This window comes from Rhinopithecus bieti, unplaced genomic scaffold, assembly GCF_001698545.2.
Source record: "Rhinopithecus bieti isolate Rb0 unplaced genomic scaffold, ASM169854v2 scaffold_10181, whole genome shotgun sequence".
NCBI lineage: Eukaryota > Metazoa > Chordata > Mammalia > Primates > Cercopithecidae > Rhinopithecus > Rhinopithecus bieti.
Genome location: NW_016806624.1, coordinates 595,001 through 607,771, shown reverse-complemented (window position 1 = coordinate 607,771; position 12,771 = coordinate 595,001). Strand labels below are relative to the sequence as shown.

Genomic DNA, 12,771 nt, shown 5'->3' with positions numbered 1-12,771 from the left:
TAATACATGCCATGACATGGTTGAATCTCAAAACCATTATGCTGAGCAAATAAATTTTGCACAAAAAATAAGTATGATTTATTTCATATGAAACTCTAGAGGAAATGAATCTAATCTATCAAAACAGTGGTTACCTCTGGTGAGTGTTGTAGGCAACAGACTGTGAAGGGGTTTAAGGAACTTCCTGGACATCTGATGGTAGCTGGGATTACAGGCACCCACCACCATGCCTTGCTAGTGATGGTAATTTTCAATATCTTGATAGAATTTTAGGTTACATGGGTGTATTTGTCAAAACTCCGTGAAAGTACAGTTAAGATTTATGCATTTTTTGTATGCAAATTTTACCCCCCAAAAATGATATGCATGCTAAGTACTTAGGGAGGATGTTTATTGATGGCTGTAAGTTGACTTGAAATGCATCAAATGTACTATACTGCTTGATCTCCATAACAACCTTATGAGGTAAATACTATTATTACCCACATTTTACAGATAGGGAAACCAAGGCATAGATGCACTAGGAACTTTGCTCAAGGTCACACAGGTAGTAAGTGACAGAGCCAGAAATTAGAATCCAAAGAGTCTGGACCCGTCAAAAATAAATAAGTGAGACCAAATTAAACTGAAAGGCTTCTGTACAGCAAAAGAAATAATCATCAGAGTAAACACACAGAATGGGAGAAAATATTTGCAAACTGTGCATCCAACAAAGAACTAATACCTAGAATCTACAAGAAACTCAAACAAATCAGCAAACAAACAAACAACCCATCAAAAAGTGGGCAAATAACACGAATAGACATTTCTCAAAGTTATACAAATGGCCAAACATATGAAAAAATGCTCAATCACTAATTATCAGGGAAATGCAAATTGAAACCACAATGAGATACCACCTTACTCTTGCAAGAATAGCCATTATTAGAAAGTCAAAAAACAACAGATGTTGGCATGGATGTGGTGAAAAGGGAATACTTATACACTGCTAGTGGAAATGTAAATTAGTACAACCTATATGGAAAACAGTGTGGAGATTTCTTAAAGAACTAAAAGTAGATCTACCATTCGATCCAGGAATCCCATTACTAGGTACCCATCCAAAGGAAAAAAAGTCATTATATCCAAAAGACATCTGCACGCATATGTTTATTGCAAGACAATTCACAATTGCAAAGATGTAGAACCAACTAAGGGCTCATTGGCCAATGAGTGGATAAAGAAAATGTGGTATATATGTATATACTATGGAATACTACTCAGCCACAGAAAAAGAACAAGATGATGTCTTTTGCAGCAACTTGGATGGAGCTGGATATCATAACTGTAAGTGAAGTAACTCAGGAATGGAAAACCAAATGCTGTGTGTTCTCACTTATAAGTAGGAGCTAAGCTATTGGTACACAAAGGCATACAGAGAGGTATAATGTACTCTGGAGACTCAGAAGTGGGAGGATAGGAGGGAGATGAGATATAAAAAAAACCTACATGTTGGGTACAATGTACACTACTCAGGTGATGGTTTCACTAAAATCTCAGACTTCACCACTATACAATTCAACCGTGTAACCAAAACCCACATGTACCCCCAAAGCTACTAAAATATATATATATTTTTTAAAGAGTCTGGGTTCAGAATCCCTGCTCTTAACCACTTCTTTATTATAGTTCCACTAGTTGACTTGTTTGTTTGGTTTTTGTTTACTTTTTAGTAGAGACAGGATTTCACCACATTGGCCAGGAACTCCAGACCTCAAGTGATCCGTCCCGCCTCAGCCTTCCAAAGTGCTGGGATTATAGGCATGAGCCACTGCACCCAGTCAACTTGTTATTGACATGGTACTCTCAAGATATGGTACTCCTCTCAAGTTTGTGGATGACATGAAAACAAAAGTAAGAGCAAATTCATTAATTACTTTACAGATTATTTATCAAAAAAGCTTTAAAAGATAAATAGGAGCTTATAACAAGATAGAATTTGATAGGGGCAAAACGTAAGAGCCTGCATTTAAGTATAAGCAACCAATTGTTTCTCCAGTGGCAGTATTAGTGCATAGCAGGTATTTGGCAAAAACCTGTCAAATATATATACGATTGAGTTATACAATAGAGAGAATCTATGAAAAAAGACGGCCGTAATATACCAAAAGCAAAATATGAACTTAACAAATAATGCTAGAATAAGCTGATATACAGCCATGTTATCTAGAAAGTGGGTTAAATTAGAGCCTTACAAGATTGTTGGTCTAGTTAGGCTAATGCCAGGTATACTGTGTTATCTTCTGGGAACTATATCTAACAGACACAGGTAAACTGGAACAAGTTTCAAGAGAAGGTACAGGACTTAAAAGCTGTACTACCTGAAGTATAACAGAAGAAACTTCAAACATTGAATGTGGAGAAAACAAAAGTGAACACGGTAGCAAATTTTAAAATGTAAGGTACTGTCATGAAAAAGAAGAATCGGCGGTGGGGGGCGGTGGCTCACGCCTGAAATCCCAGCACTTCGGGAGGCCGAGGCGGGCGGATCACGAGGTCAGGAGATCGAGACCATCCTGGCTAACACGGTAAAACCTCATCTCTACCAAAAAAATACAAAAAAAAAATAGCTGGGCATGGTGGTGGGCGCCTGTAGTCCCAGTAATTCGGGAGGCTGAGACAGGAGAATGGTGTGAACCCGGGAGGCGGAGCTTACAGTGAGCCAAGATCGCGCCACGGCACTCCAGCCTGGTCAACAGAGTGAGATTCTGTCTCACAAAAAAAAAAAGAAAAGAAAAGAAAAGAAAAGGAAAAGAAGAATTATGGCTAGGCGTGGTTGCTCAGACTTGTAATCCGAGCACTTCGGGAGGCTGAGGCAGGTAGATCACTTGAGGTCAGGAGTTCAACACCAGTCTGCCCAACATGGTGAAACCCTGCCTCTACTAAAAATACAAAAATTAGCCCGGCCTGGTGGCCCATGTCTGTAGTCCCAGCTACCCGGGAAGCTGAGACCGGAGAATCACTTGAACCTGGGAGGCGGAGGTTGCAGTGAGCCAAGATCCTGCCACTGCACTCTAGCCTGGGCGATAGAGCAAGACTCCATCTCAAAACAAAAAAAAACAAAAAAAAAAAAAAAAAAAAAAAATCGTAATTATTCTGGAACTAACCTTAAGTAAAACCAACTGACAGAAGCTACAGGAGCTACAGGAAAACAAATTCAGCGTCAATATAAGGAAGACCTTTCTAACAGATATAACCACAAAAGAAAACGTAGGGGGCCGGGCGCGGTGGCTCAAGCCTGTAATCCCAGCACTTTGGGAGGCCGAGGCGGGCGGATCACAAGGTCAGGAGATGGAGACCATCCTGGCTAACACGGTGAAACCCCGTCTCTACTAACAAATACAAAAAACTAGCCGGGCGAGGTGGCGGGCGCCTGTAGTCCCAGCTACTCGGGAGGCTGAGGCAGGAGAATGGCGTGAACCCGGGAGGTGGAGCTTGCAGTGAGCTGAGATCCGGCCACTGCACTCCAGCTTGGGCGACAGAGCGAGACTCCGTCTCAAAAAAAAAAAAAAGAAAGAAAACGTAGGGGAAGAGAGTGCTATCTCAGAAAGGTGTGACTACCCTAAATATGATAATAATGAGTTTATGAAACATTGGACTGAGTTAACTTAAAGATCTCTTTCAAACCTAAGAACCTACTATAAAATAAAAGGTGATAAGGCCGTCATAACAAGTTTCAAATGGGTTAAAATAGTAATGCCAGTAACCAAAACAGACTTGAGATGATAAAATTTAAATGAAACGAAAAATAAGAAAATAGAAGTTATTTGTCAAGTCTGTAAATGGGGAGAGCTTCAAGTCTAAAAGCACTGGAATAAGATTCAAAGGAAAAGGAAAATTGGACTATATAAATTGTTAAAACTTTTACATATGAAAAACATTAAAAAGCAAATAAGACACACGGATTTTTGTTCTATAGCTTTAATATAGGGCTCTGCTGTCTGATATAGTAGCCATAAGCCATATGTGGCTATTTAATTTCTGTTTGTTGTTTTTTTTTTTTTTTTCTTTGAGACAGAGTCTTGCTCTGTCACCCAGGCTAGAGTGCAGTGCTGTGATCTTGGCTCACTGCAAGCTCCGCCTCCTGGGTTCACGCCATTCTCCTGCCTCAGCCTCCCAAGTAGCTGGGACTACAAGCGCCCGCCACTACGCCTGGCTAATTTTTTCGTATTTTCTTTTAGTAAAGACGGGGTTTCACCGTGTTAGCCAGGATGGTCTAGATCTCCTGACCTTGTGATCTGCCTGCCTCAGCCTCCCAAAGTGCTGGAACTACAGGCGTAGGCCACCGTGCCCGGCCTAAATTAATTTTAAATTGATTTAAACATCAAAAATTTAGTTCTTCAATTGCTCTCTAGCCACATTTCAAGTGCTCAACAGCCACTGTGGCTAGTGGCAACTGAGCTGGACAGTACAGATACAGAACATTTCAATCACTGTAGAAAGTTCTACTGGAACTTCGATATTTAAAACAGTAATTTAATTCAGGGAATTTATTACATAAAGTGGTAGAAGAGCTGAGAGGCCAAACAGGGTTGTACAGCAATCCACAAATTCGCAACAGGAAGCCATTACCATCCCTAAGACTGAAGGACGAAGTACAAAGTCCAATACCAAAGGTCACCTGGCAAAGACCAGGAGCGCAGTATGTGTCTCGGGTAGAAGTAGGAAGACAAGGATGAGAAGTAGCCCCTGCTGAATATATACCATGATGTTAAAAAAACAAAATAAAACAAAAAAGCAGAAAGAAATACCTAGACTTCTCTCTTCTTTCTGCCCTCCAATCTCCTGCCCAGTACCTCCATGGCTGAACCCATACAAAAGCCAGATGGTAAAGGAGCCTGGGAAATGCAGCCTACAGGGGTCAGGCCAGTGTTGAAAAGGACAGAGCCAAGAAAGAGGAAGAAAGAAGTCTGGGGTCAAACAAGCTAAGAACTGGTAGGGGTACTCCTCCTGCTGTGTTCTCACATGGCAAGAGGGACAGGGGAGCTCTCCAGAGTCTCTTTCATAAAGGTACTAATCCCCCCTTCATGATCTAAATCACCTTCCAAAGGTCCCACCTCCAAATACCATCACATTGGAGATTGGGCTTAAAATTCACATTAGCATATGAATTTTGAGGGGATAGAAACATTCAGTCTATAGAAGGTATAAATAGAAAATTTAGGAAAAAACAAACAAAATGGCCAACATTTGAAAAGATCCAACCTCACCAGTACTTAAATATAAATTAGAACAATTAATATGAAAACAAGATTAAATTAGCAATAATTAATCATTTGCATACTTAGCGCTGATCAAGGGCATAGCCAAAACAGATACATTCCTAGGGAGAGAATTTTCAAAATATTTTCAAAGAAGGTGGGACAATTTTGTAATTTGCATCAACAATTTTAAAATAATTTGCACTTCTAGACCTACTAAGTGCATTTCCAGGGATAAATCCAAAGTCCAGAAAATCTAAAACATGAAAAATATTTTAGAAACAACAGATGTTCATTGCAGCTTTATATGTTAATATTGAAAAAAAATGGAAGCAACTCCAATGTCCACCAGTAGGTCACTAGGTAAGTAAACTAAGGTATGTCTATCTCCTTATTCAGAAATAACCCTTGCTGAGTACTTCTTTGCTAGCCACAACGATAGGTGCTGGAAATATAAAAAAGAATAAGCAGTAGTAATAGAGACTAATTTGTAACCATTTAAATAATGCTTATGAAAGATTGCAATAAAATAAGGACATATTTTTGATAAGCCCAGTGAACAAAGGTGAATCTAAAAATGAATAAACTGGCTGAGTGTAGTGGCTCATGCCTGTAATTCCAGCACTTTGGGAGGCTAAGGCAGGTGGATCACTTGAATTCAGGAGTTCAGGACCAGCCTGGCCAACATGAACAGTGAAACCCCATCTCTACCAAAAAAAAAAAAAAAAAAAAAATTAGCCAGGCATGGTGGTGTGTGCCTGTCCACCTGGTGTCCCAACAGAGACTGAGGTGGGAGAATCACTTGAACTCAGGAGGCAGAGGTTGCAGTGAGCCGAGATCATGCCACTGCACTCCAGCCTGGGTGACAGAGTGAGACCACATCCCAAAAAAAATAAAATAAAATAAAATGAATAAATTTATGTAAGACAAAATATGCTAACAGATTAATAACAGCGGTTGCCTCTGAATGGTAAGTTTATAAGTTTAATTTTTCTTCCTTCTTTATATTTTGCTGAACTTCCAAAATTTTCTAAATAAATAAGATTTGCATTGTCCTTCAGAGCTATTAATCTAAATGTTTAAGAATTGTAAACCTGCCACAATAGTGCTAGTTTACCTGTTGCAATAGTAAACCGCATTATTGGAATCCAGTTCTATTGCCTGTGTGTAACAATCCACTGCAGCAGCATAATTTTCTTCTTTCATGTGGTTATTGCCTAAAATAAAGTAACCAGTACGTACAGTAAGTATAATATACATTAAAAACATAAACTCTGACAGATATATTTTAATCATGGAAACTATAATTATATGAAAGTCCGCCTCATGATTTTTCATTCACACTGGAGGTAAGTTTTATATTGTACTACAGAGTTGATATTATTTAGCTTTCATTGTGTTTGAATCATTTTAACAATGCAAAGTCTTTTAAAAAATTAATGTTTATATACCTTAAAAATCCAGACTTAAAAGAGTAAATGCAACAATTATGACTATCTCACGGCAAAAGTGAATCTCTTCTCACCTTCCTTATCTTCATCTCTCTCCTCCCTTTTAGAGCTGCCCCAGCCCGTTCCAGATGCAACACCCTCCCTAATCACCATCTCAATCTGGACCTGGTCTTCCACTCTTTCCCTGTTAAAACACACATCTGCTGATAATCAAGTTCTCAGAACCCTGCTGAGGATAAGCTGATAAAACTAATCATGCTATCATGATAGTGGCCGATAATATTTTTATGTGCTATCCCCTCCAGAGTTAGATTATTTTTAAAAGGGGATTTGAGGAGATTAATTTCTAGAAAGAGAATTTCAGATACCATGGCTAGCCTGCAAAGTACTGATTTTCAGGAAGGGCATCTACAGATACATCTGGCAGTAATTTAGCTAAGTTAATAACTGGTCAGCAAAATAAGAGATTTCCCATGGCTATTTTTTGTATACCATTAAATGAAAAAGTAGTGTCCACTGCACTTAAAAGAATCAATGTTCAAAATATGTCTGGGCGTGGTGGTTCATGCCTGTAATCCCAACACTTTGGGAAGTGAAGGTGGGAGGATAACTTGAGGCCAGGAGTTCGAGACCAGCCTGGGCAATATAGTGGGACCCCCCCCCCCATCTTAACAAAAAGAATGATTAAAAAAATTAGCCAGGCGCAGTGGTGCACGCCTGTAGTCCCAGCTTCTTGGAGGCTGAGGCAGGAATATCACATGAACTTAGGAGGCTGAAGCTGCAGTGAGCCGTGATTGTGCCACTGCATTCCAATCTAGGTGACAGAGTGAAACCTTGTCTTAAAAAAAAAGAAAAAGAGGCCGGGCGCGGTGGCTCAAGCCTGTAATCCCAGCACTTTGGGAGGCCAAGACGGGTGGATCACGAGGTCAGGAGATAGAGACCATCCTGGCTAACACGGTGAAACCCTGTCTCTACTAAAAAATACAAAAAAACTAGCCGGGTGCGGTGGTGGGCACCTGTAGTCCCAGCTACTCGGGAGGCGGAGGCAGGAGAATGGCGTAAACCCGGGGGCGGAGTTTGCAGTGAGCTGAGATCGGGCCACCGCACTCCAGCCTGGGCGACAGAGTGAAACTCCGTCTCAAAAAAAAAAAAAAGAAAGAAAAGAAAATATTACAAACAATGGAGATTAGGAGGAAGGATTTACATCTCAAAGGCATCTGTGATTCTTTCCAGTTTTCTTAAACCAGAAACTCTCACATTAGCCTTGTTCTTAATAGATCATTAGCTGCTTCACAGGAAGAGTGGGGCATAAATTTGCAAGGAACACAAACAGAATACTCAAGTTACAGTAAATTAGGAGTCAAAAATGAATATAAAGGGTGACTGCTAACGAGCACATGGTTTTTGTTTGGGGGGTTATAAAAATGTTCTGTAGGCCGGGTATGATGGCTCATCCTTGTAATCGCAGCACTTTGGGAGGGCAAGGCGGGCGTATGGCTTGAGCCCAGGAATTAGAAACTAGCCTGGGCAACATGGTGAAACCCCATCTCTACAAAAAAAAAAAACTAGCCAGGGTGGTGGTGTGTGCCTGTAGTCCCAGCTACTCGGGAGGCTTAAGTGGGAGGATTGCTTGAGCCCACGAGATTGAGGCTGCAGTGGTCTATGGTCATACCACTGCACTCCATCCACCCTGGTCAAAAGAGGAGACCCTGTCTCAAGAAAAAAAAAAAAATTTCTATAATTGATTATGGTAATGGCTGCACAACTCCGAGAATATACTAGAAACTAATGCATTGTACCCTTTAAAGAAATAAACTATGATATATGAATTATATCGCAACAAGTATCTTTTAGAGTTAAAAAAATTAATTTGGATCTTCCCCAAGACAGAAATCAATAGAAAGCCTCTAAGGAAACTGAGAGGATAACATCATTTTTTATGAAGAAACAAAAAGTTTACATTAGCAAAGACAGTTTGATTTCCATGTCAAACGTTTTAATTTTCTGGGTTATTGAGACTTTGATGTTGCTGTTGGGCTGTTTGTCTTGATGGCATTTTATGATTACATTATTAAAGCTGTATTGTATGTCTTTTCCTGTGTCACCTCAAAGGTGTAGATACCATAATGTATATATACATACCAGAAATATTATGCACATGTATACTATAAGTTAATGATAAAAGGCTTAACACATTTAACATATAAAATATTTAACATATAACTATTTAACATATAAAATATTTAACATATAAAAATTCAGGGTTGGGCGCAGTGGCTCACATCTGTAATCCCGGCACTTTGGGAGGCCAAGGTGAGTGGATCACCTGAGGTCAGGAGTTTGAGACCAGCCTGGCCAACATAGTGAAACCCCATCTTTACTAAAAATACAAAAATTAGCCAGGCATGGTGCCACATGCCTGTAGTCCCAGCTACTCGGGAGGCTGAGGTAGGAGAATCACTGGAACCTGGGAGGCAGAGGTTGCAGAAAGCCAAGATCGCGCCACTGCACTCCAGCCTGAGCAACAGAGCACGAATCCATCTCAAAAAAAAAAAAAAAAAAAAAAAAAAAAAAAAAAAAGTAGCAAAAAGAAATACTGACAAAAATATCAAAGACAGTGTTATTTAGGATTACAAAATTATCTGTCTAGGTAAGTAAGACATGCTCAAACAGTGTCATGTAACACTACACAGCCATTAAAAACAGTGATATAGGCCAGGCATGGTGGCTCAAGCCTGTAATCCCAGCACTTTGGGAGGCCAAGGCGGGTGGATCACCTCAGGTCAGGAGTTCAAGACCAGCCTGGCCAACATAATGAAACACCATCTCTACTAAAAATACAAAAAAATTCACCAGGGGTGGTGGCACATGCCTGTAATACCAGCTACTCAGGAGGCTGAGGCAGGAGAATTGCATGAACCCAGGAGGCAGAGGGTGCAGTGAGCCGAGATCCTGCCACTGCACTCCAGCCTGGGCGGCAGAGAGAGACTCCGTCTCAAAAAAAAAAACAAAAACCAAAACCATAGTGATACAGGTATATATTTACAGACCTAGAGAAATGACCATGCCCAAGGAATAGGAACAGTATAATTGTTTCATATCCACCTTTTTAGATACCAGGTGATTGTATGTGTATGTGTGTGTATATATATATAAATATATATACACTTTTTTTTTTTTTTTTTTTTTTTGAGACAGAGTCTCTCTGTTGCCAGGCTGGAGTGCAGTGGCATGATCTCGGCTCACTACAACCTCCTCCCGCTGGGTTCAAGCAATTCTCCCGCCTCATCCTCCCCAAGTAGCTGGGATTACAGGCACGCACCACCACGCCCAGCTAATTTTTGTATTTTTAATAGAGATGGGGTTTCACCGTGTTGGCCAGATGGTCTTGATCTCCTGACCTCATGATCCACCTGCCTCAGCCTCCCAAAGTGCTGGGATTACTGTGAGCCACCATGTCCGGCCATGATATATATTTTTTTAACTCAACTGCCTTCTTCAAGATATGAAATAAAGAAAAGGCTAGAAAATGTTTCTGAACATAGCATATTCCCTAATAACTCCCTGTCTATATATAGAACAGAGAATTTATTGGCTGTCACTCACTGCTAAAGATAAGGACTGTACCCTACAGCTTTGTAATACAAATCTTGCAGGCCTGACCCGACTCTCGTCTATAGCTTAACATAGTTGACATAATGGAAAAATTGAACACAAATCCTCAACAGTGACTTATTTATCAAAACCAAGAATGCTTCAATAGCCAACTAGTATAAAATTTAATCATGTAGTAATCAAAAGTGCTAGCTAATAAATAAGTACCGTGTGCCTACCTTAACAAATTTCAAAGAACTCAAAAACACTAAACATATGAAAGTTAAAATAATGCTGAAAACTATTTTCCTCTTTTTAAGTATAAAGAATTTGAGATCTTACAGTAAAAGTAGCAAAAACAGTCAGAAGCAATTCGCCCTTAAGTTATTTGTTCTGCAACTTCTACTCACAACAGATCTGCTTCTCTTGAAGCAAGCTATAACTGTACTGTCCACAAGCCATTCTGTACTTCCAGGCTTCTCACCCATCACATTCACTTCTGTTTTGTAAATGCCATGTGCACTCATGACAATCTAGTCTTGGTGGTGTAAATCAGAACTATATCAATTGACAGTAATTTCCTCCACAGGTTCAAAAAGCTTTACTAAGTCATTTTTGTATGAAATATTCACCTTCATCTTTTAATTGGTCAGCTTTTCCCACATCTTCAGGCACTGAGTTTGAAAGGGGCAGAACGTCATTCTGAAATTAAATAAAATCAATGTACTTCCCTTTAGCTACATAAAGAATCATCCTAGCGTACTATAAAATAATAATAAATTACCCACATTTTAAATCATCTGTAACTCCACATCATGAAATCAAATTCCTAAATAATAGTATTAACAAAAAATAGGGGAAAAGTCCTCTCATATATTTTTTATTAGAAATATGAATATGTGGCCGGGCGCGGTGGCTCAAGCCTGTAATCCCAGCACTTTGGGAGGCCGAGACGGGCGGATCACGAGGTCAGGAGATCGAGACCATCCTGGCTAACACCGTGAAACCCCGTCTCTACTAAAAAAAATACAAAAAACTAGCCGGGCGAGGTGGCGGGCGCCTGTAGTCCCAGCTACTCGGGAGGCTGAGGCAGGAGAATGGCGTAAACCCGGGAGGCGGAGCTTGCAGTGAGCTGAGATCCGGCCACTGCACTCCAGCCTGGGTGACAGAGCGAGACTCCGTCTCAAAAAAAAAAAAAAAAAAAAAAAAAAAAGAAATATGAATATGTGTGACTGGGCCCGGTGGCTCATGCCTTAATCCCAGCACTTTGGGAGGTCAAGGTGGATGGACAGCTGGAGCTCAGGAGTTCGAGACCAGCCTGGGCAATATGGTGAAACCTCATCTCTACAGAAAACACAAAAATTAACCAGGTGTGGTGGCATGTGCCTGTAGTCCCAGCTACTTGGGAGGCTAAGGTAGGAGGATGGCTTGAGCCCAGGAGGCAGAGGTTGCAGTGAGCTGAGATCATGGCACTGTACTCCAGCCTGGGCAACAGAGCCAGATCCGTCTCAAAAAAAAAAAAAGAAAAAGAATATGAAGAATGTGTGAATCAAACTTTTAAAAAATGTGCATTTCCCATACCTGGCAATCCTACTTCATAAACAAAACAATGGCATTAGTATGTAAAGAACAGGAATAGAAATATGATCAAGGGATTGTTTATATTGGTGAAAATTTTGGAACAAAATGTCTAATATCCTATCTAAGATATACCCTACAAAGTCAAAATCAGTCTACAAAAAATCATTTATAATATATTATATAAATATGTTCACACACACATTAAAAACAGCCTGGAAAGATGTGTATCAGAATTAAAATTTTAACTTCCATCTTTCCATATTGTCCAATATTTTTTTCTTTTCTTTTTGAGATGGAGTCTTGCTCTGTTGCCAGGCTGGAGTGCAGTGGCATGATCTCGGCTCACTGCAACTTCTACCTCCCAGGTCCAAGCAATTCTCCTGCCTCTGCCACCCAAGTAGCTGGGACTACAGGTGCATGTCACCATGCCCTGCTAATTTTTGTGTTTTTAGTAAAGACAGGGTTTCATCACATTGGCAAGGATGGTCTAGATCTCTTGACCTCGTGATCCACCTACCTCAGCCTCCCAAACTGCTGGGATTACAGGCATGAGCCACCACACCTGGCCCCAACTTTTTAAAAACAATGAACATATATTAATTTTACTACAAGATAAGAAAACACTGCCAGGCGCAGTGGCTCACGCCTGTAATCCCAGCACTTTGGGAGGCCAAGGCAGGTGGATCATGAGGTCAGGAGATCGAGACCATCCTGGCTAACATGGTGAAACCCTGTCTCTACTAAAAACACACACACACACAAAAATTAGCCAGGTGAGGTGGCAGGCACCTGTAGTCCCAGCTACTCAGAAGGCTGAGGCAGGAGAATGGTGTGAACCCAGGAGGTGGAGTTTGCAGTGAGCCGAGATGGCACCACTGCACTCCAGCCTGGGCAACAGAACAAGA

General features: G+C 40.5%; 1 protein-coding gene across 3 annotated transcripts in view; it reads right to left on the bottom strand.

Moving 5' to 3' along the window:
• SGTB (small glutamine rich tetratricopeptide repeat co-chaperone beta) overlaps window positions 1–12,771 on the bottom strand; it is a 58,472-nt gene that overhangs the window by 30,915 nt on the left and 14,786 nt on the right. For all 3 annotated transcript variants that reach the window (XM_017877108.1, XM_017877106.1, XM_017877107.1), the window contains exons 4-5: window positions 10,918–10,987; window positions 6,358–6,457 (exon numbers count right to left, since the gene is read on the bottom strand). In XM_017877108.1, the coding sequence (XP_017732597.1) occupies window positions 6,358–6,457; window positions 10,918–10,987 (170 nt within the window). The remainder of the gene's footprint in view (window positions 1–6,357; window positions 6,458–10,917; window positions 10,988–12,771) is intronic.